The sequence below is a fragment of the Bolinopsis microptera genome, chromosome 8 (assembly GCF_026151205.1).
Source record: "Bolinopsis microptera isolate Bmic1 chromosome 8, MBARI_Bmic_1.0, whole genome shotgun sequence".
NCBI classification, from domain to species: Eukaryota; Metazoa; Ctenophora; class Tentaculata; order Lobata; family Bolinopsidae; genus Bolinopsis; species Bolinopsis microptera.
Genome location: NC_087079.1, coordinates 544,764 through 568,661, shown reverse-complemented (window position 1 = coordinate 568,661; position 23,898 = coordinate 544,764). Strand labels below are relative to the sequence as shown.

Genomic DNA, 23,898 nt, shown 5'->3' with positions numbered 1-23,898 from the left:
CGACTGTAGGATCAAGGATGGTTTTTTAGCGCTAATTTCGGCCAGCACAATTTTCTTCAAACAAATAGATATTAAGTATCCTTCCCGACCTCCGATTGCAACAAAAAATGGTAAGCTTACTCATAGACTTACAAGGAAAGTGTCCGAAAAGTTTAAAGCATATCCAACCATCAGAAATTATGTTACAGCTAAAAGCAGCGTATTTTGCTCCATTTTGATCACTATATCAACTCCGATATCCACCAAATTTTTCGGACAGTTGTGAAAGCCCTATTGGAAGGTCGTCGCCAATTTTCAGAATGATCTCATTCAAGGAACTGAAGATATATCCAAATAATACGACAAAAATCAACGAATTTGGTCAAATTTGGTCAAATTACGCGACTTTTACAGCTACTTTTGCTCCAAAAGCCGCGCACCATCAAATATGGCACCTAGGCGAAAATCACTGATTTTTCTAAAAAGGTATGACAAATTTGGTATTGTGAAAATTCTCACAGTCTCTAGAAAACAATGGTACAAAAATTTTTAAAATCCGAGCAAGTTTATTTTTATGGTGCACCTCCTAGGGAAAGGAAATGTCTGCAGTATATCGGTGTTTGCGGTAAATCGGGGCAAATTATGAAATTAAGAAAATCGTGATTATTTAAGCCAAAACTCTCCACAACAACTTGAACTAGGCACAATTGCGGCAAAAATTTTGAAAACCGCGGCGAATTCGCAAAAATTTCCACGGCTCTTCAAGTTCAAGTGAACAAGTTGTTCTTAGGCACGTGATTCAGGAACAAGTAGTCCTTTACCTGGGGACCCCAGGCTATTAGTATTATATTTATGTTCATTATCATAGAGAATCAGAATAGAGATTAGGCGGAATGACAAGCTGAGCGCCGCCCAGTAACTGTAAGCCCGCCCAAAACTTATCACGTGACTTTAGTTTTTATGGCTAGTGGTAAACACGGCTTACGAATTGTAATAAAGCTTATTAAATGGGAAAAGCTAGCGACCGATTTCATTCTCGGTATCAATTTGCATTAGCGGACGGTTCCTCAAATTAATATCATTTCCTTTCGTTTGGAAAAGAGAGACACTGGCAGCGGTACACTCTACCCATGATTATGGGTTTTGGTCAAATATCATCTCTTTTTGATTATAATGTCAGGATAATTTACACAATCGAAACTTCATTAACAACTGTCCATATTTTGTTTTTATCAATAAACCTTTTTTTTTTTTTCATTTTCATTTTCTTTTTTCTATAAATTTATTAACTGCGTGCAAATTTGTGTTTCAGATTTGATCTATTTATGATATATATTTATAATTATGTAATAAAGTTATTAATATTATATTCGTAAACATTGGCTGGCTTACAAACCAGTCCCCAAACAAACAAACAAGGAGGTAATTCCGACGATTTCGAAATTCTGCCTTTGAAAACGTTTCCTTGTGTTTAGTTAGGTATATCTGTCGATAACCGACTGAATATGGCACTTTTTACTCATTCAAGTTGGCATTAAATTCATATATAATGCCATTTAAATATCGTGGAAAGCAGAATATATTCGAAATCACGAATGAGCAAAATTCTCACCTTTCGCACGTGCAAACTTTGAGCGGACGTTGCGTGCGCATACAATATTGAATCACCGTAAATTTTTGCATAGTGGTATTTAATATATAGTTTGATAAGCATGCAAAGTTTCAGAAGATTTCAAAAAGAACTTGGATCACAACGGGACTCCAAAGTTGATAAAAATCGTGAAAATCAAAATTTTTAGTGATTTTAGCTATTTTAAATAAATTTGGGCGTGTCCCCACGTGTGCAACTTTTCGATTTTTAACTTTAAAACTAGACTATAACACAATTTACACCTGTAAGAAGCAAAATTGAGCTCCACAACCCAAGGGATGACCCAACACCAGAGAATAGTAATTCACAACTTTTGTGTTTTTATAAAATTATTCTTCAAAAAAGCACTAACTTCAATAGCAAATATCTTTATGAAGGAGCAAGGTAGGAAACTATTCCGGTAGATTTTCGGAATGCTTGAACAATTATCTAAGGTGAAAATGTCCCCAGATTTTGAATAAAATTACTCCTTAATAGCGTAAAATCGATTTGAAAAGTTGTTACTTTGTCAAAAATCAAGTTTTTAAAACACTTAATTTGATGACGTCATCAAGTGATGATGATGACGTTAAATTATTTTTCAATACAATGTAAACTAAAGCTTAAACGATTATCTTTAAAACCTGTGGTTCGAGATGACTGTATCGTTTATACTTTCGAATCTACGGACACTTAAATGTAGGCTACAATTGACTGCAAAAAGCGTCTATATTATATATCTTCACGACAATCTGTTGTAAAACAGGGGTTCCAGAAAACCCACTTCACGATACTCCTGAAACATGAAATTTTTTTACAGTCGATTTGGACAAGGTCTAGACGCCCTGCAAAGTTTCAGATCTCTAACTCAATTTTAACATGGTTTTTAAGGCACCTGAATATGGCGATTTTGGGTTTTTTACCTAATTTCGTATAACATGCTGGCGCGTATTTTGCGCAAATTTCTTAAAAACCTCCATATAACTATTTCTTATTCCTGTCATCTTTAACATTGAATTAGAATGTTTTGAACTTAAATGAACCTGCTGATCTACTTTCGATGAGTCTTAATGCCTGGAAATCAATAAAGGGGATATAATAGTATAGGGGGTAAATAGTATTGTGAATATAAGGGCGACGGTAATGCTTGCCAGCATTGTGATTTGAAGCCGAGTCGGCGTTCGATCTAATTCCTACTCCTAAAGAAAGGCGATTTCTCGACGGTTATCACCTCTCTAGATGATGCTTAAAACACTTGTACTTCATTGCATTTGTGTACTAAATTCAATGAGGGCGTTATGGGCCACACCCTTTTAAGAGTTTTTTTGGTCACTCAAATTTTTGTATTTTGGCCCAGGAGTCGTAGAACTAGAGACTATTCCGATACACCAAAATGTGCCTAATAGCCATATTGATCTAGAACTTAAAAAGCAACACATACCTTAAATGCTTATTTTTGGAAATATGGCCGAAAAACAGTTTTCGGCTTGACGCAGTTCATAATTTCTGTGCTTTTTGGTATTTACGCCTGGAAAAATCGTAGAAACTATTCCAATACACCAAATATTTCAAAATAACGAGATAACCTTTTAGAACGGTTGATCTCCGAATATAAACACCAAACATTAGAAACACAACTAACATAGTCAAAGAATGTCAAGCGATAACGCGGGTGTAACTGGGATGTTTTGCTGGCTGCTAACAGCAAATAGTTCGCAATTGCCGTCTAAATTTATACATTATATAATCAAAAACTCTCAGTTTAGGAGTCATTAGTAAATAACTATTGCATGATTTGTGAAAAATTTTCATGCCAATTGCTTAATTGCCAACAAAAAATAAAAACCGAACCAAATTGTTGGGCAATGATCATAGTCATACTCAATCAAATTTTTCCTTGGCACCAATTTAACCAAAATGCGATGACCAAAATTCAACTTCAAAAGTTTTATTTTTAATTCATTCATACCACGGAACCATGATACCAAGAATACCGGACCTTCAATAATTCGGTATATTGCAGATTTTCCCATCCTATGATAATATGTGTCATCCCCTCGTTGTTATCAAGTGGTTACTGGCTAACTCTTTTGTTATTACAGCTGCCTTGAGATCTTATTTGCCTTTGGGGCACTAATACTAGAACATTACAACTGTAATCCTATAAGTATAACCTCAGATAACCATTACTTGGCTGAATAGCAGGGTTCAAGATTCTCAGGTAACATACCAGGTTCACATAACCGGTTCAGGGCAAGTCTCTGAATTTCAATTTCGGCATTCAAGGCCTTATATTCGGATCACAGGGTTAATTTAATTATAAAAGAAGGTCTCGAGATGCTGTCCTAAGTTCCACATGTTAAAATTGTCCACAAATTTAGTTTAAGGTAAAGTGGATTTAAGTGCGGGATGAGGTCTAAATGACCAAAATCTGGCTTACGTGAACAGTAAAGAGGGTATAATAGTATATGGGGAAATACTATAGTGAGTATAATGGCGGCGGTCGATTTTCAGGGCGCGCGATTGAAAATCGCTCGCGCAATACAATTACAATTAGACTATAGTTCGGTGGTTGTTCCCAGTTGCTTATTTGTTTGATCAACTGTTGTCATGTCATGACAAAGGCCTATGTGATTTGGAATAACTTAAAGTGAAGATCTCGTCATCTCAAACTTCACATCAGAGAATCATGTTTCAAAAGAAAGTAAAGTCTCCTGGATCAGATATTTCGTACGATGTTTGTGTTGTGGGTGCGGGAGTGTTTGGCTCGTGTACTGCATACCATCTCTAAATTCCCGGACTTGGATATCTGTCTGGTGGGACCTGGTTAGTAAATGTATACATTTCATTTTCATATTATATATATGATAATTGATTGCGGCTGCCTCATTCTGATTTTTATTTTAAACTTTATTCCTAATTTATCTTAAATAACACAAAACAAATACTAGAGTATTAATACACTTACCCCTCCAATAACTTTTTGGATTGTTTTAAAAAATTGAAAAAATCTCAACAATATAAAGAATTGAAATGATCTGATGTAAAATTGCAGGAGAACCAGAAAAGAAGAGCAGGAAGGAAGCAGTGTTCGGTTGCCACTACGACGAAGGCAGGATAACACGAGTCGTATCAGATGTTCAAACGGACCAGTTGCTAGCGTACCGCAGCACTCTCAAGTTCAACCAGTTGGAGAGAGAGTCTGGGCTCAAGATCTTCTCCGAAGTAGGATACGGTATTGTGGGTGTTCTAATCGGAGCGTTCGCTATCGAGGTGAAATATGGTGACGAATTTTGTGACAAGAATGGCATTGATTACGAGATTTTGGATGAAAAGAGTGCCAGCGAAAAATGGAGTTATTTTGTTCCCCCGAAAAACTTTACGGGAAGGTTGGTTGGGAAGCTGAGTGGATATCTGAGTATCAGGAACCTTGTAAGAGCTGCTAAAGTAGTTGCTAGTAATAATGGGGTTCACTACAAAGACATAGTAGCAACTAGTATTCACAAGATAGGTGACATGTTCCAGATAAAACTTGCTGATGACACAATAATCAACAGTAAAAAGATTGTCCTCGCATGTGGCTCCTTCACAAACTTTTTCGATTTCCCCCTTCAAAAACCTCTCCAACTGGAGTTGATTGGTACCTCTGTCATGAAGTTTGAAATAAGTGAAGAGGATTACCAATTGACTAAAGATTTCCCGTCAATGAACTATCGATACGATCCAAAGAACGGAGATGTCTATCTCTACATCCTACCTCCAATCCAATACCCAAACGGTAAATATTACATAAAACTAGGCCACACTGTGAACTACCCTGCGGAGGGGTTCGAACAGAGTTTGGGGACGCTGGAGGAGGTTAAAGATTGGTACTGTATGGAGGATTATACTCCCGCTAGGGATCACTTCACTAAACATTTCAAACAGATGTTCCCCTCAATAGTTCCCGTCTCAGTGCAGTTAGACCACTGTGTCATATCACTCACTAAAACGGGTAAACAGTATATTGGGTTTGATTCTGAAAATATTCTGGTGGCGGCTGGCGGCAATGGGGCTTCAGCAAAAATGGGACTTGAGATTGGGAAAATTTGTGCCAATAGCATTGTGAAGGGGGAATGGGATTACGATTTAGATGAGATTGATTTTAGAATTGCTTACAAAAAGTAAATTTGTTTGAAAGTGGAATAGTCTAATTATCACTGTCCATTTATTTAGAATAGTGTATTTTACCAAAACCCATAATCATGGGTAGAGTGGACCGCTGCCAGTGTCTCTCTTTCCCAAACAAAAGGAAATGATATTAATTTGATTGACCGTTCTCAAATGCAAAATGATACCGAGAATGAAATCGGTCGCTCGCTTTTCCCATTCATTCACGGCTTACGAATTGTATAAATAAGTTTCGATTGATTACATCAATCAGATGCTGTAAAAATCTCTTTGGGTTGCGTTGGGGTCGATACCTAGTATTTCGGAGTAAGGGACAAGGGTGGTAGTTATTACCTATTGAACAAGCTGAAGTTTATTGAATCTTCATTGCCGAGTACAGCTGCCTTTGGGTAGTTCTTCTTAATCTATTACAATTGTAAATGAATGGGAAAAGCGAGCGACCGATTTCATTCTCGGTATCAGTTTGCATTTGAGAACGGTCAATCAAATTAATATCATTTCCTTTTGTTTGGGAAAGAGAGACACTGGCAGCGGTCCACTCTACCCATGATTATGGGTTTTGGTAAAATATCATCTCTTTTTGATTATAATGTCAGGGTACTTTATAAAGTCGAAATATAAACTGATATCTTCATTAATAAGGAGGAAGTTTCAACGATTTCGAAATTTTTCCTTTAAAAACATTTCCTTGTGTTTAGGGAAGCATATCGGTCGATCACTGACTGAATATGCCACTTAATACTCATTCAAGTTGGCATTAAATTCATATATAATGACATTAAACTGTCGTGGCAAAGCAGAATTTGTTGGAAATCACGAATGAGCAAAATTCTCACCTTTCGCACGTGCAAAATTTGAGCGGACGTTGCGTGCGCATCCAATATTAAATCGCCGTAAATTTTTGCATGTAATTGTTTTATATATAGCCTAATAAGCATGCAAAGTTTCAAAGTATTTCAAGAAGAACTGTAATCACAACGGCACTCTAAAGTTGACAGAAAATGACGAAAACAGCAATTTTCAGTGATTTTAGCAATTTTCTATCAATTTGGGCGTGTCCCCACGTGTGCAACTTTTCGATTTTCAACTTTAAAACTAGTCTAATGCACAATTTATACCTATAGGAAGCAGAACTGAGCTCCACAACCCAAGGCATGGCCCAACACCAGAGAATACTAAATCGCAAAATTGACGTTTTTATAAAATAATTCTTCAAAAAAGCACAAACTTCAATGACGAATATCTTTATGAAGGAGCAAGCTAGAAAAACTTTCCGGTAGATTTTCAGAATGCTTGAACAATTATCTAAGATAAAAATTTCCTCAGATTTTGAATAAAATTACTCCTTAATGGTTTAAAATTAATTTTAAAAGTTGTTACTTTGTCAAAAATCAAGTTTTAAAAACGGTTAACTTGATGACGTCATCAAGGGGTGTTTATGACGTCAAATATTTTTTTAAAACAATGTAAACTAAAGTGTAAACAATTATTCGCAAGATCTGTGGTCGGAAATGGCTGTATCTTTTATACTTTTGAATCTATGGACACTTAAATACAGGCTACAATTGACTGGCAAAGCGTCTATCCCTGAATATATGTTATATATGTTTCACGACAATCTATCGTAAAACAGGGGTTCTAGAAAACCCATTTCTCGATGCTCCTGAAACCTGAAACTTTTTTTGCAGTCGATTTGGTCAACGTCTAGACGCCCTGAAAAATTTCAGATCTCTAACTCAATTTTAACATGGTTTTTAAGGCACCTGAATATGGCGATTTTGGGTTTTTTACCGAATTTCGTATAACAGTGCTGGCGAGTATTTTATGCAAATTTCTTAAAAATCTCAACATAACTATTTTTTATTCTTGTCATCTTTGACATCAAATTAGATAGTACAGTCAAATCCGTCTTTTTGTCGGACAAAATTCGCAACAAAGCGATTTTAACGGGATATGGTCGGGACAGGTCCCAGGATTCATTCCAGAGAGTTCCCAAAATCCTCGACTTCAGGAAAATCCACAGTTACCACTTTTTTACCACCTTTTTACCACTTTGGTTTTCCGCAAATAAGTCACGTTCTGAATATCCTAGAAGATTCTAGTTTAAAGCATTGTGTTAAGAAAACAAAGAAGAACAACTTTTTCTTTAACAACGTTTTCAAAAATAAATTATTTATTTAATTAATTAAATAATTAATAAATTTTAAAATATTTCAAAAATACATTTTCATGAAAAATGTTCACAATTACATTCCACGAATATTGAACTAATTTCTATGAAAATTTTGAAAATTTTCACTAACAATATTTTGAACTTGTAAAATTTACGAAATTTGAGAAGAAAAACCACTATTTACCACTTTTTACCACATTGAATCTCCGCTAAAAAAACGACTTCTGAATATCGTAGAAGGTTCTAGATTGAACCAATGTGTTCAAAATATAAAGAGAACAAAGTTTTATCTGACAACCTTTGGATTAGATAATTAATTAATTAGTTAATTCGATTATTAAACAAATATCCAAAAATTATAAAAATTATTTTTGATCAAAATATTTTAAAATTACATATCACGAATAATTAACAAATTTCCATTAAATTAATCGGGAAATCGAAGTAGTACTTTATATAACCATATATTTATTCACACCAGTCATTTCACTACATTAAACTGATTGAGGTTATGCCCTTTGTACATGCTGAAGCGATATGCTATGATGAGTGGAATATGAGTTAGGATCAGTTTGGTCCGTTTCATGGCAAAAACATTTATTGATGATATAACCATATATATACTAGATAACAGTCTAACTTATGAGTCCTCAGCTGGCACATTGCTGCAATTGTCCTGACATTTGAGGCAGGTTGATCCACAATGTATTCCTGCTTTTCTGCATGAACAAGCATTGCCACAACCTGACTTTAAACATTTGCAACTGATTTTTTGAATGAGCTTTTTCGGAGCTGTACTCATAAGAGTGGTCACTGGTACATGTGTCCCATTGTTCATCTTCCATCCCAGCTTATCGGATCTAGGTCATTCTCATCCCACACCTGCTGCTGATGGTAAACACGATAAGAATGTTGGCGGGAGCTGTTCGCACTTGATGTCTGCTGTTGAAGATTGCGACTTCTGTTCAAGAACTGAAAGTCTTGCTTCATCTAGTGATCTCGATTTTTATGAAATCAGCTATTCTTAACCAATACAATGTTTTAATTTACCAGGCAAATGAGGAGTTAGTTTCGGTGAATAGCTTTAAGAGGGCGAATGATCGACAATGTAAATTTGCATGGAATGAAATATGGAAAGGGTTGCTGTCCTCAGGTACTATTTAAACTATTTATCTTTTAAGTAAGTGCACTAACTTTTAAACTATGCCCAGCAAATTTGAAACGGATACGTACAGTCCTATTCTTTATCCTGACGCCTCTCATACCTTGTATAAATAAAGAAATCAACGCACCACAGGTTGGATCAACAACCCCTGGTCACTGAACGAAATTAAACGGCAGTACAACGGCATGACTGATTCAGCTCTGAGTGACGTCTTGTGTGTATTATTGCAGACAGTGACCATAGACCAGTTCCAAAGATTCATATCTAGCCTAGCGGTTAGAGCATCCGCCTTCTGCGCAGAGGTTCAGGGTTCGAATCCCAGTGTCACCTAGTCTAGGGAGTAGCTAAGGATCCATTGGATCTAAGGGATCTCAACGGTCGACTCAACCGAATGATAGGAAACTTAATTGAGGTTTAAATGAGGCGGGGCACCTGTTAAAAGTTCAAGCAACTAGGATACCCCTTCAGTGCATACTGTAAACATAGTGCTGTTAACTATTATATCGGCCAATGAAGAGGAGTTCGTTGTAACTGAGACAGGACCATCTTTAGTCCGCGAACACAGTTTAAACAAATGTCCATTCTGTAACGTAGAGATCGCACTAAATGATAAATCCTCAAACCGGATTACAGACAGGGTAAATTATTGTGCGGGGGAGGGGGGAGGTGGTATAGTACACATACGTTAGGCTCTTACTAAGTTCCTAATTCGCTCGCCCAAAAATTTCTCGTGACTTTCTCCGTAGCTTAGTGCACTAGATTCCCACTATCGGAATCGTTCTGAATAGCCGATCCTTACCAACTCCGTGGATCCGACTGGTGGTGTCTGATCCAGTGAAAGCGTGGCACAGAAATCGTGCAGAAAGCCCAATTACGGTATCCTAGCACCCTGTCACGTGATAAGCAATTAGGTAATCATTGATAACCCAATCAATTTCGCTAACGAGATAAACAAATTGCTTGATAACTTCGTCATTTTCAATCCGTTTCGCACATCGTTTTGCAGATGTTTTGATTTGCAGAGAGGCAGTTCTGTGGTCTAATCCAGTTGATGTTTCTGTAAGTCGAGAGATATGATGTGTAAATATTTATAAATAAGCTATAATAGTATCGTACAAATTTTGATATTTTACCGTTTATTCCATTTATCTGAATTTTTTAAATCTGTTATCTAATCTATGTGACGGTGTATGTTCTGTTATTCAAGTAAATTCATTTTACGTCACGGCAAATATTTTTGATAAAAAGTATATTTTGAAATTTTTAAAAATTTAATTATTATTTAATTAATAAATCAATTAATTATCTAATCCAAAGGTTGTCAGATAAAAAGTTGTTCTCTTTTATATTTTGAACACATTGGTTCAATCTAGAACCTTCGACGACATTCAGAAGTCGTTTTATTAGCGGAGATTCAATGTGGTAAAAAGTGATAAATAGTGGTTATTCTTTACGAATTTCGAAAATTTTACAAGTCCAAAATATTGAAAGTGAAAATTTTTATAAAAATTAGTTCATTGCACGTGGAATGTAATTGTGAACATTTTTTATGAAAATATATTTTTGAAATATTTGAAATTTTATTAATTATTTAATTTATTAATTAAATAATTTATTTTTGAAAAAGTTGTTAAAGGAAAAGTTGTTCTTCTTTGTTTTCTAAACACAATGCTTTAAACTAGAATCTTCTAGGATATTCAGAACGTGACTTATTTGCAGAAAACCAAAGTGGTAAAAAGGTGGTAAAAAAGTGGTAATTGTGGATTTTCCTGAAGTCGAGGATTTTGGGAACTCTCTGGAATGATTCCTGGGACCTGTCCCGACCATATCCCGTTAAAATCGCTTTGTTGCGAATTTTGTCCGACAAAGGCTTAAATTAGGACGGATTTGACTGTACTAAGAATGTTTTGAACTAAAAATAAATCTGCTGAACGACTTCCGATTAGTCTTAATGCCTGAAAAACTCCTGCCGGAGGCGGCGGCCTTCGGCCGCCGGCCGGAGTGCACGCTTCGCGTGCACGAAAGAGGCTTCCAACGTGTACCAAAGGGGGTATAATAGTAGAGGGGGTATAATAGTTAAGGGGGTATAATAGTAAAGGGGGTACAATAGTAAAGGGGGTACATAGTATACCCCAAATAAAGACACCGCTCGTGCTTGCCAGCACTGTGATTAGCTGAACTGTTTGATAATTAGTTTAGAAAACAATCCAACATATTTTTTCTACGGTCAAAAATCCAATTAAATCACTCGCCTATGATTCTTAATGTTTTTACAGAAGGGCCCTGAACATTTACATAATATGATATTGATAGTAGCATCATTAGATGTATTCTTAATGTTTTTACAGAAGGGCCCTGAACATTTACATAATATGATATTGATAGTAGCATCATTAGATGTATTCTTAATGTTTTTACAGAAGGGCCCTGAACATTTACATAATATGATATTGATAGTAGCATCATTAGATGTATTCTTAATGTTTTTACAGAAGGGCCCTGAACATTTACATAATATGATATTGATAGTAGCATCATTAGATGTATTCTTAATGTTTTTACAGAAGGGCCCTGAACATTTACATAATATGATATTGATAGTAGCATCATTAGATGTATTCTTAATGTTTTTACAGAAGGGCCCTGAACATTTACATAATATGATATTGATAGTAGCATCATTAGATGTATTCTTAATGTTTTTACAGAAGGGCCCTGAACATTTACATAATACTAGCAGGAACCCGTCTAACCCTAAAGTGGTGTCAAGACTCGAGAGACTAAAATAATTATTACCTATTTAATTCGCGTTTTTGACACCACTTGAGAGTCCAAATTTTGGGCACTAAAATTATTATTCCTTGGCCAATTTTTTATTTTTTTCATGCTGATTTGAAGGCCATTAAAGCATTTGACCCAGTCAAAAAAGTTTCAGTTGTATATGTTTTACGGTTTTTGCGGAAAGTCGCGTTAAAGTTGATGCCGTGGTGTCAGTAAAATGGCACGGATATATACACATAGAAATTATTAGAAATTAGAAATTAGAAATTAGAAATTAGAAATTAGAAAGATCATTACAAAATTACATGTGTCAGATCCCAATCAGTTAAATGAAAGTTATACAACCAAACAAAATAAAAACATAATATCTTAAATAAATAATTAAAAGGTTTCAAATTGTGCACGAAATAAGGATACTAAGTCATAGCTTACTTTTAGGAAATCTTTCACGAAATAGATTATAAACAAAATTTCTGGTCTCCAAAATGTAATCTTCATTAAATAATTTACTGAATTGACTATTTGTGAGTATGTTGTGAAGGTCTGTGCTGTTTCTTTGTCTGATCTCCTTGTAGACAGGACATTCTTTAAGCAAATGGACTTCGTCTTCTTTAATGATGTCACTAAACGGGAGCTCGTTCAGGAGGTCTATGGTGATTCTGTCTGAGCTGCAGCAGAAGTGGCAAGCTCTGTAGAAGATGCTTGAGTTTTTCCAGCCATATCGCCCCGTCTCGATATTAAGTTTGTGGGAGCTTGTCCTCAGCCATGTAGTACATCGGGTTTTCTTGTGATTGGGTAGAGACAGGTATGGTTCTAATCCAAAGCTGCTTTTGACTTCGTTGTAGAATGTAAGCTTTTTGTTTTCAAGTCGAGCTTTTTCCCACTTTTCTTGGAACCAATTTCTCATTCTACTCCGAACGAGTTGGCTGTTCGGCATGGGAGCATTCTTCGAGACAATTGTTCGTTTAATTGCTCCTGGGTCAAATGCGTCGGTCAGCGCTCTTGATGTTCGGAACCAGGTCAGTTCTAGGTTTCTTTGCTCTACAAAAGCATGGCGAACAATCTGTGGTGAGTTTTTTCTGTCAAGGAGGACGAGTCTGTTGTGGAAGTCAAGAAAGAGCTTACTCAATTGTATTCCAAGGGGATATCTTCCTGTGTCTCCCCATATCGGGATATTTGAAGTTCTCTTGTTGACCCCAGTCGTCCATTTTAGCAGCGAGAGATGCAGGCGCTCGATGCTGTCATTCGCTAATTGACTGAGTGTGTCTTTGTCAGACTGTGTTTTCTTCTGGCAGATGTTGCTGAGAATGTTGGTATAGGGGAGCCACACCTGACTACCGTATGAGACGACAGGAAGTATAAGGGCATCGAAGAGTTTGAACACAGCCTCTTTAGAAATTGAGGAGAGATCAACCGTCTTTTTCAGGGAGAAGTATGCTCGAAGTCCTTTGATCCTGAGCTGCTCTTGGTTAAGCTTCATACTGCCACATATTGTGAAATGAGTACCTAGGTAGCAGTAGCTTTTGACCGAGGGGATTACAATACTTCTGCCGTAGGTAAATGTTTTACTCTCGAGTAACTGCCTTCCTGAGGGATTGAAGATGATGACCGCAGTTTTCTTAATGTTAACAATCAATCCCCAGTTATTGCAAAATATGTGGAGTTGGTCAATCATTAGCTGAAGACTGACCTTGTTAAGGGCTAGCAGGACCAGATCGTCCGCCCAAAGCAGGTGAGTAATCTGTTGGTTGTTGAGTTGGGGACTTTCCACTCCGGGTAGGGCGTTAATCTGGAGGGAGAGTTCGTAGATATAGCATTTGAAGAGTTCTGGGCTCAAGGGGTGGCCCTGTTCCGTTCCTGCATTAACGTCAAAACAAGCTGAGAGCTTTTTAACCATTTTAAGCCTTGCTTTTGAGTTTCTGTACATGTATTGGAGGCAGTCAAAAAACCGCCCCTGCATGCCAAGCTTATTTAGTTTGTACAATAGTGCTTCTCTTGATACCGTGTCGAACGCTTTCTGAAAGTCTACAAAACAGCTGTAGATTCTTTTCCGTTGGACTTTTACATATTTTTCAATACAGGTGTTAAGTGTGAAAATATGATCAGAGGTTTGGGCCCCCTTGCAAAATCCTCTCTGGTTCTGTGATTCGGGGCAATGTACAGCTCTGAATTCGAGAAGTCGACTGAGCAAAATATTTGAAAATAACTTGCCCAAATTGCTGCCCACGGCGATTGCTCGATAGTTATCCGGGTCATGTGGACAACCTTTTTTGTGGAGAGGGGTAACGATAGTGGTGTTCCAAGGGTATACACCAAACTTAAGACATTCATTAAAGAGTTTTTGAATGAGTTTCACAACTTCGTCCGTCGATGTTTTGAGGAACTCATTAAGAATTAAGTCGATACCCGCTGCCTTTCCATTTTGTAAGCATTTGATGCCTTTCTTCATTTCTTCCTGGTCGATATCTCTGTTAAGGATTTCAGTGTCGATGATGATTTCACTTTCATCATTCAGTTTCACCAATTCTTTAGGTACTGTTTTGGTCTTGTACAGATCTTTAAAGAATTTATAAAAGTTCTCTATATCGAAGAGGTCAAGTACGGACTTTTCTTTATTGGCATCTTTAAGTTTATTGAAGTCCTTCCATGAGATATGCCCGTCTTGCAAGATGTCTTCATTTATTTCTTTGTAGAACAGGTATTTTTTATGCTTGATGAGACGCTTGTATTCCTTTTTCTTAGCGTAGTACTCAATGCGTATAACATCGTTTCTAGGCTGTTTTCCATATTTTCTGGCAAGCTTGTTGACTTCTCGTTTTAGTATAATGCATTTTGCATCGAACCAGCGATTTTTGGCCTGAATTCTTGGCTTGCGTTTCTTGGTGATATGATTTTTTCGGGGACCCTCTACATCTTTGTTGATGTCCACAAGGAGTCTGGTTAATCTAAGGTTAAGTCTGTGGACGTCTTCTTCAGAGTGACATACTTCGTCAACAAGGTCAGAGATAGTTTTAAGCGTACTTAGCTTAAGGAGCCTTGCTTTGTATTCTTCTGCTGATTGCTCACCATTCCACTGCACCTTTTCTTGTACATCATCGTAAAGGTTGAGAGCTGATTCTGAGTCTATTATTTTCTGAGTTGATTTCAAAGAGCACAGCAGCGGCCGATGGTCTGATAGGTCGGAGAGCTCAAGGACTTTGAAATGTTTGATGACATGTCGTGTGTCGTTTGATAATGCCATATAGTCCACAATACTAGTTCCATTGTATTGGTGTGACGTCGATTCGCCAAATATGTCACCTAGAGTGGATCCATTTAGGATAGACATATTACAGCTCTGAATTAAGTCTAGAAATTTTTTACCCCGGTCATTGATGACGGGGTCCCTGCTTGCTCGTTGTTTGTGGTAAGAAGGGTAGGACTCGATTTGACCTGTTGTGAATTCCTCATTGCAGGGTTGAACCGCTTCATCTGCGTTAAGGTTACCTGTTCTTGCGTTGAAGTCCCCAACTAGAAGTATCGCTTTGGTCTTAAGTGACGCAATGAATTCAAGAGTATGCCCCATTGTGTCTACATCCGAGCCCAAGGCGAGCTTTTTTAATTTGTAAGATGAGTTGGGAGGAGAGTCATACACATTTATAAGCATTAGGTCCTTGCTGAGCCCAGTAGCTGTAGTTGAGATATTTACAGCCAAGATGTCTTGTGATTCACACATAATAGGCCTTACAAATTCACTAATAGATCTGTGAACACCGATACAGAGACCACCTGATCGTGAGTCAGACCTTAGTTTGTTAAAACATTTATACTGGGGAAGCTCGACATTCCCTTTTGTTTCTTGGAGGCAGAAAATTAAACCGCTGGTTAGAATTCTGGTAAATTCATTTTGATCCGTTTTCTTCCCAAGGGTTTGGTGATTAATGTCGTGAATATTCCAGGAGAGGATCGACAAATCACAGTTTTTATATTCTACCTCACTATGCCTTTTCTTGTGATCGTTATTCATGTAGTGAATCGTTCCGTAGGGTTCTGTTGTTTGTTTGTTTTGATGGTGTTTGGATTCCTACACAGCGCTGCAGACTGTCTCTGAGACGTACTCGTAGCCAAAGCCTAGATTGTCCACGTTCACTAAGTTGGATACTTGCTTTTCCATTGTCATTGCTTTTTCTTTCTATGTATCCTCCTAGAGAGTCGTTGTTGGTTGTAAATAGGCGATCCTTGTACTTGTGAGAGGTTCTTTCGCAGGATATAGATTCCCTTAAGGTGTTGTTGATCTGCCGTAGTCTACTATTGGTTTCAGGGTATCCTGGTACTGGTATCATAAGCGAAACACATAGTTTGGTTGAGGTATTCTCTAAAACATTGTAAATAATCTTTTTAAAGTTATTTGTTATGGTGTTGCCTTCTGTATTGCACAGCACGTCACCGAAACCAACGTGAATAACTACAGTTTCTGGTTTGACTGCCTTGATCCGTGAAATCAGATTTCCGTTCTTGATGGTAGATTCAGCAGATTTTTCTTTTAGACGGCTGATGTCAAAGACTCGTGAGAATTTGTCCTGCTCGAATTTGTCGAAGTAAGCATCATGCACAATGAGACATTTGTGTGTATTGAACTTTTTGCTTTGACTACTCTTTGGTCCAGTAAAAGGAAGATTAGCTTTGCAGTTGGTTAGGATGTTTGTTTTCCTCAGCTGGTTTGTCTTAGGATTGGGAAGTAGATGTTTTCTCGAATCAGAGTTTGTTGACATATTCCAATCTGTCGAGTCATCAGGTGGGGCGTCATTCTTTTCGTTTTCCTTAGTTTTTGTGCTGTTCAGGATTATTTTCTCTGATGTGTTGGTAGTTTGAGGGAGGTCCTTTTCCGCGATTCTGAAGATTCCTGAGTTTTCCGTCATAGCACAAGCATCCTTTTGTGGTTCCTTGGTCGTTGAACTGAATGAAGACAACTCTGTGTTGTGGTGCTTCATGTTACTCAATTCATTAGTGCCTCTGGTTTTTTGAGCCCCATTGTTGTTTGAGGACTTTTCCTTTTCTATTCCAGCTTTGCTTTTAGCTTGATCGAAAGATTTGTCTTTGGTGGACATTCCTCTCATTTCTTTTAAGGAGGATTTCAGTTCCTGGTTGTCACGCCACAACGCTGCTAGTACACAAAGTATCATTGTTTGTTGACGCTGTGAGGTTTCTGCATACTCAGGTATGCATTCTCGTTTAGCAACTTGCGGAGAAGATGTTGCATTATTATTGACCTTGGTTGTGGGATTCATCAGGTCAGTAGTTATACTCTTTTTCGTTTTCTGCACATTCGGCTCTAGGGCGTCGATTTTGTTCTTCGTTTTAGTGTAATCTTTTTTCATTTTACTGAGAGAGTCTGTAATTGTGTCCAAACAAGTTTGCTGGGTATTGAGAGTTTCGAATATTAGTTTGTTGTTTGCTTCTAATCTCTTGTTTGGCGGGGGAGTTTTTGGGTTGGGGTGTTGCTCCTGCATGGTTCTGGTTTGGATCGCAAGATTTTCGATGATTGCATTTTGCTTACATATGTCATCTTGTAGTCGAATTAGGCATTCCTGGAGCACCTTCAGAGGGCCTTCTGTTATGGACTTACAAGACTACAAGAGTCGCAGTTCACCAAAGTATCAGTTTGATTAGATCCTGTAGATGTACCAACTTTAGATGTTTCCTTTTTCTTTCTTGCGCGCTTGTTTTTAGAAGTAATGGGTGCCTTTGTTTTCTTTTCGAGCTCTTTCAGTTTTACGTCTGGGTTTGAGTTTTCTGCTGGTGTTTCCCATTCATCTGCGCTATCTTCTTGCGAGCTGATACCATCTGAGCTATCACTCAGCATATCGTCTCGCTTTATATATAGTAAGATGATATTGATAGTAGCATCATTAGATGTATTCTTAATGTTTTTACAGAAGGGCCCTGAACATTTACATAATATGATATTGATAGTAGCATCATTAGATGTATTCTTAATGTTTTTACAGAAGGGCCCTGAACATTTACATAATATGATATTGATAGTAGCATCATTAGATGTATTCTTAATGTTTTTACAGAAGGGCCCTGAACATTTACATAATATGATATTGATAGTAGCATCATTAGATGTATTCTCGATGTTGATTCCAAAACGTGTCGCCGTCACGTCGATTTGTGGTTTGGTTGTAGACGTACCACTTCATATTTTGCGCGGTTTTGTTTCGTGTTAACAATGCGCAATGTCACATAGGTTTTTAATTTCCTATCGGGTCCGATAGCAAATCCTATCGCCTCTCGGAACTTACACATCCTATCGCCGCTCGGCGATAGGAATTCATCGGAGGTATCCTGGGGGGACTGGATCGGCGTTAGGATTGATAAAATCCGAGATATCTCGGACGCGCTAGGATAAATCCTAGGGTAATCCTGTCTAATTAGAATCGCAGAAATCGACGTTCTGAACAGCCGAAAAATTTCGAAATCGTTGAAACTTCCTCCTTATTAACGAAGATATCAGTTTATATTTCGACTTTATAAAGTACCCTGACATTATAATCAAAGAGATGATATTTTACCAAAACCGAGCGACCGATTTCATTCTCGGTATCATTTTGCATTTGAGAACGGTCAATCAAAGTTATATCATTTCCTTTTGTTTGGGAAAGAGAGACACTGACAGCGGTCCACTCTACCCATGATTATGGGTTTTGGTAAAATACAACAATAATGAATAATGACATTTTGGTCGTCTTCTGTTATCTGTACTTCAAAACGTTACATTGTATAATTACTGAATAAAAAGTTTTAGTCGCAATTTATTGCTTACGATGTGTTTTTACATTTACCTATATAGACTAGAGATTGTTAGGATATGAAGAGAAGTTCGGTACGTTGCTATTGCATATTATGAAAATAACTAGTCAGGTACGTATGCGCGCGTCATTGTGGTCGATTATGCCGCGCACAGATCTTGCGCAAGAAATGAAAACTTTTTTCTATTGAGACACATTGCGCCTTACGAATATGTACAATTTCACGGGTGAAAATCTCTACGTGGCAAGCGGGTTCAGTTCTTGATCCTATTTATTATTACAGCAACAGTCAAAAAGTGGACTTAGGATTGGCACGAATTCGTGACAGCAACTTGGCTTGGGTCATAGAGAGACAAACAATGACACACCAATTCTAAGAAAAAGTTGTAGATCTAAAATATACTGAATTCAGTCAAGGTTCACTGACCCAATAATCGACAAATTGTAATCCCTGCAAAATGCCACTGGAATATCATCCTAGATCTAAAACCATCAAGTTTAAACAACAGCTGTCATTCAATATTATGAGTCAAATCATGAAATTATAAGCTAAATGATTCAAAATTTTGTCGAAGCGATTTGAATAAGTATTTACATAATATCGAACTCTTTCGAGAAACTTTACAATTTCGCCAATTTTCCCGAAACATAATTCATTGGCATCTCAAAAATAACATAGGTGCTGTGTAAATCACGTGTAAGTTACGTTACCAGCACTCTTAAATTTCTTTCGCATGCATTTTGATCCACAAAATTCGATTGAAATCGACCAGAATAAATTTCAAAAAGCACAGTTTGTGCCCACTACATTTATCTACAATTGAATGTCCTCGAAATCTTTATTAAGGGTATCACCATTATCAAGATCTTCGTCCCAAGTGTCGAAGTTATTGTCCCACCCAGCACTTGCCGGTTCAGATGGTTCCAATTCAACTGGAGCTGGTTTAAATATACTGACCCCTCCGAAACTCTCCACAGGTAATATGGGGGGTGAGTTGGGTAGTTCAGATACTGGGCCTTCAGACGCAGCAATACTAGTAGGAAGGAAGGGAGGAGGAACAGGTGAACCATTTGAACCAGGGGATGCTCTAGCTCCAGGGGATGCTCTAGCTCCAGGGGATGCTCTAGCTCCAGGGGATGCTCTAGCTCCAGGGGATGCTCTAGCTCCAGGGGATGCTCTAGCTCCAGGGGAGGATCTCGGGCCGGGCGAAGAGCGGAATGGGTTGGCACCTGTATCACTAGATATCGGAGCAAACATATTAGCAGTATTAGGAGGTCCAGATAGCACAGGTGGAGGGCCAAAAGCTGATGGTGGAGGACCACCGAGAGGAGGAGGACCACCGAGAGGAGGACGTCCACTTAGCGATTGAGGTCCACCAAAAGGAGAGGATCCACTGAATGGTGGTGGTCCACCAGTTGGTGGAGCAAAAGCAGAGAATGAGGTAAGTGGAGGAGGCGCAAATGCACTGGGTTGAGAAACAGGTTCACTTATTGGCTGAGGTGGGATAGGAGGTGCAGTAACTTCAGGTTCCACAACAGGTTCCACAACAGGTTCCACAACAGGTTGCTCACTTATTTGAGAGGGGAATGAGCTGAAGAAGTCAGCAGGATCAACAGGCTGAGTCACTACACTCTCCTGAGCTGGCTCCACTGCAGGTTCAACCTGTTCCAATACAACTTGCTCGGTATCTACAACATCAGGTACTGTTTCAGGTTGGACCGTAACCACTGGCTCCTCTTCTGGTGCTGGTGTAGCAGGTTCTGGTAAACTCGTCTGGACAGGTGCTTCTGGTGCACTCTCCTCTGGTGTTATTGAGGACACATCCTCAGAAACCTGCTGAGGGTCAGCAATTTCAACAGTTTCAGGGATCGCTTCAGCAGGGATAGATTCAACTGGTTGTGGTGTTGATTCAACTGGATGTGGTGTTGGTTCAACTGGTTGTGGTGTTGGTTCAACTGGTTGTGGACAAGCTTCAACAGGATCCTGTAATAGTTCTGAAGATTTTTGGAAGGGCTCCACAGGTTGAACTAGAGTTTCAGCAGGAATATGTTGGGCCATGAACTCTGTTGAGAGCTGAGGCTGAGTATTAAACTCATGTGGTTGCCAAGATTGGTAGAGACCACCCTGGTCTTGTATTGGTGTTGGCTGAGCAGTTGGTATACTTGGAACCGCTCCATAATCAGCCTGGAAACTGGGCTGGTCAGGTTGAGCCGCGTAGTTGTAGTACTGCTGATAATAATCCTGGCTCTGCTCTACTGCCGGTACTGGCATTGCCACTGGCTCACTGGTCTGAACCGGCTCAACAACTGGCTGGGGTTGGTAGTGTTGCTGTTGAACTATTTCCGGTGCTGGAGCAGCAGGTTGTGCAGCAGGTTGCGCAGCAGGTTGCGCAGCAGGTTGTGCAGCAGGTTGTGCAGCAGGTTGTGCAGCAGGTTGTGCAGCAGGTTGTGCAGCAGGTTGTGCAGCAGGTTGTGCAGCAGGTTGTGCAGCAGGTTGTGCAGCAGGTTGTGCAGCAGGTTGTGCAGCAGGTTGTGCAGCAGGTTGTGCAGAAGGACTCATAATAGGAGGGGGAGCTGGATCCTCAGGACCTCGGTACATGGAGAACTGATCGTAATCGTACTTCTGTTGGTTGTACATCTGTTGAGCGTACTGTTGCTGGGCTTGTTGCTCAAACTGAGGGTCATTTTGTGCTCCTTGTTGGCTGTACTGTTGGTTATACTGGCTTGGCTGCTGGCTGTTGTATTGCTGGTTGTACTGGTTGTTGTTGGACTGGTTGTTGTTGAACTGGGTGTTGTTGGACTGGGTGTTGTCGTACTGGTTGTTGTTGTAACTGTTGTACTGTGGCGAATTAGCTGAAAACAAGTGGTCCTGATTCTTTGATACGTTGTTCTGAGCCTGTGGCATGCTGTAAGTGTAGGCACCTGAAAAAGGAAAGAGTTTAATGCAAACTGAGTTCTTACAAATAATTGGTTGATTAATTCAGAAGGGGCCAGAGTTTTCATTTCTTAATTTTATCACCCTAAATTGAGTCTATTATCTTATTATACAAATTTCAGTATAATTAGAGAAAACTAAAAAGAATTAATTTAAAAATGTAATCATTCGTGCACTATAATGGTTTATTACAACATGCAGACAATTATCATTTAGTAGAATTTTAGCACATCAAACACAGATAAAAAGTGCCTTTTAGTCATCAAATACAGAACTGAACAATGTCGTTACAAACACAGAAGTGAACAAATTTGTCGTACCAAACACAGAACTGAACAATGTCGTACCAAACACAGAACTGAACAATGTCGTACCTATTTTCTCAGTCCAGCTATTAAGAGTTTGGTTAATAGAATTAACGTCTATCTTGTCTATTCCCGCACGAAGATAGTCTGTTATAGACCAGGAGCCCGCGTTACCGTGGTTACCGTGTGTAGTTTGGTAATGATCCCCACCTGGGTACCAGGTGGTCATGTTTTGTATCACGTGGTCTGATCACGTGGTTTGTTAGATGACGATTATCATGGGAAGCCGGAGGTTTTTCATGTTTTCTTATTGAGCAAGGAAGGCATTACTAGGGGTAGAAAGTGTTTGACAATGGCTAGACAGGCCCAATACTTACAGAAACTTATAGTTATGCACTATCTTGCTTATTTAGGAGATATGTCAATGCTTCTGTGCTACCTCGCCACGATAACTGCCATCTAACTATGAAGCAGCTTTAGCCTTTCTCTCTCTATCCTATCCTTCTAACTCCTCCTTAAATTCAGCACTTTATCTGCATGTCGATAAATTAGCTTCTATTTGGCATGGAGAGGTGAGCACCGTGATCAGCCCAAAGAAAGCTTAGCTTTTTTAGTTTGTAAAGATAGATTCAGCAAGTATAGCAAGTATAGCAAGTATAGCAAGTATAGCAAGTATAGCAAGTATAACAAGTATAGCAAGTATAGCAAGTATAGCAAGTATAGCAAGTATAGGTCAGCAAATACCAAACATTCCTCAACTTACCCTGTCCTCCGTACGCTTGGTTATTATAACCACCAGAATTATAACCACCCTGTGGACTTGAGTAGCCTCCCTGAGGGTTATTGTAGCCACCTTGAGCTTGGGGGCTATTGTAGCCACCTTGAGCTTGGGGGCTATTGTAGCCACCTTGAGCTTGGGGGCTATTGTAGCCACCTTGAGGGTTAGAATATCCACCAGCGCCTGGAGTCATTGCCAATTGGTGACCCGCAACTCCAGTACCACTTACAAGTGGATTACTAGGGTAACTCCTGAGATGGAGTAATTGTAACGGTCTCAGAATTCAGGACTACATGATACATATTAATAAACAGTCTCTTTTAACTGAAGTCGTGCTACTAGTCGTAATAAGAAGCACGTAAAATATGAGAAACACTCGCACAAAGCTTTAAAAGGTAAAAAGTAAGGTTACCTAGCACCGGGACGGGCCTGTTTAGACACGATGGACTGTCTCCCTTTATACTTGTCCTGGTTTGCTAATACAGTTGGAGGAGGGTCATTCCAGCCTCCCATCCACTGTCTATTCTGGTAGTTCGTACGGTCCGCCATACCTACTGTAATTACTTAAGTACAAGGATTGATTAAATCTTTTTGACAGCTTTAACTATCATTATCACGCTGGTAATAAAAAACAAGAAATAGTATTCGGTCAGCACAGTAACCATTAGTAGTGTTTACAATAGCACAATAACCAAAAGTAGTGTGTACTATAGCACAATAACCAATAGTAGTGTTTACTATAGCACAATAACCAATGGTAGTGTTTACTATAGCACAATAACCAATAGTAGTGTTTACTATAGCACAATAACCAATAGTAGTGTTTACTATAGCACAATAGTTGTACTGCAAATGTGATATTAAAGTGACTCAATTTTTGTCCCTCTCTCCCACCTTCTCTCTCACTCTCTCTCCCCATTTAGGAGCCTATTAAGTATTACTATTGGATACGTATTACGTGATGGGCGCTCAGAATTAAACTTACTCTAATGCGGTCGGTTTCAACTGAGCGAGTTTATACTTTTGCACAATTTTAACTTTTGCACTGTTAATACTTTTGCAATTCAACTGCGATAGTGAAGTCCCGGCCATTGGCACAGGTTACACTAGTAAAATATAAAGCCAATTCAGATAATCAGATATTCTAAACCTTAATATTCGCCTCATTTGTTATCCACATTGTTCATT

The 23,898-nt window shown here is 38.5% G+C and overlaps 2 protein-coding genes across 3 annotated transcripts; both read right to left on the bottom strand.

Annotated features, from left to right (window-relative positions):
- Window positions 1–13,923: 13,923 nt before the first annotated feature.
- On the bottom strand, window positions 13,924–15,463 carry LOC134819829 (uncharacterized). The gene is made up of 2 exons (XM_063829979.1): window positions 14,164–15,463; window positions 13,924–13,934 (listed from the first exon to the last, which is right to left on the bottom strand). The coding sequence occupies exons 1-2, from the start codon at window positions 15,461–15,463 to the stop codon at window positions 13,924–13,926; spliced, it is 1,311 nt and encodes a 436-aa protein (XP_063686049.1).
- Window positions 15,464–19,063: 3,600 nt separating this feature from the next.
- On the bottom strand, window positions 19,064–23,285 carry LOC134819770 (uncharacterized). 2 transcript variants are annotated; one of them, XM_063829909.1, is made up of 4 exons: window positions 23,123–23,285; window positions 22,696–22,961; window positions 22,002–22,142; window positions 19,064–21,614 (listed from the first exon to the last, which is right to left on the bottom strand). In XM_063829909.1, the coding sequence occupies exons 1-4, from the start codon at window positions 23,257–23,259 to the stop codon at window positions 19,507–19,509; spliced, it is 2,652 nt and encodes an 883-aa protein (XP_063685979.1). In that variant the 5' UTR covers window positions 23,260–23,285; the 3' UTR covers window positions 19,064–19,506. The 2 variants fall into 2 exon arrangements, with proteins under 2 accessions (XP_063685979.1, XP_063685980.1); XM_063829910.1 differs by lacking the exon at window positions 22,002–22,142.
- Window positions 23,286–23,898: the final 613 nt, after the last annotated feature.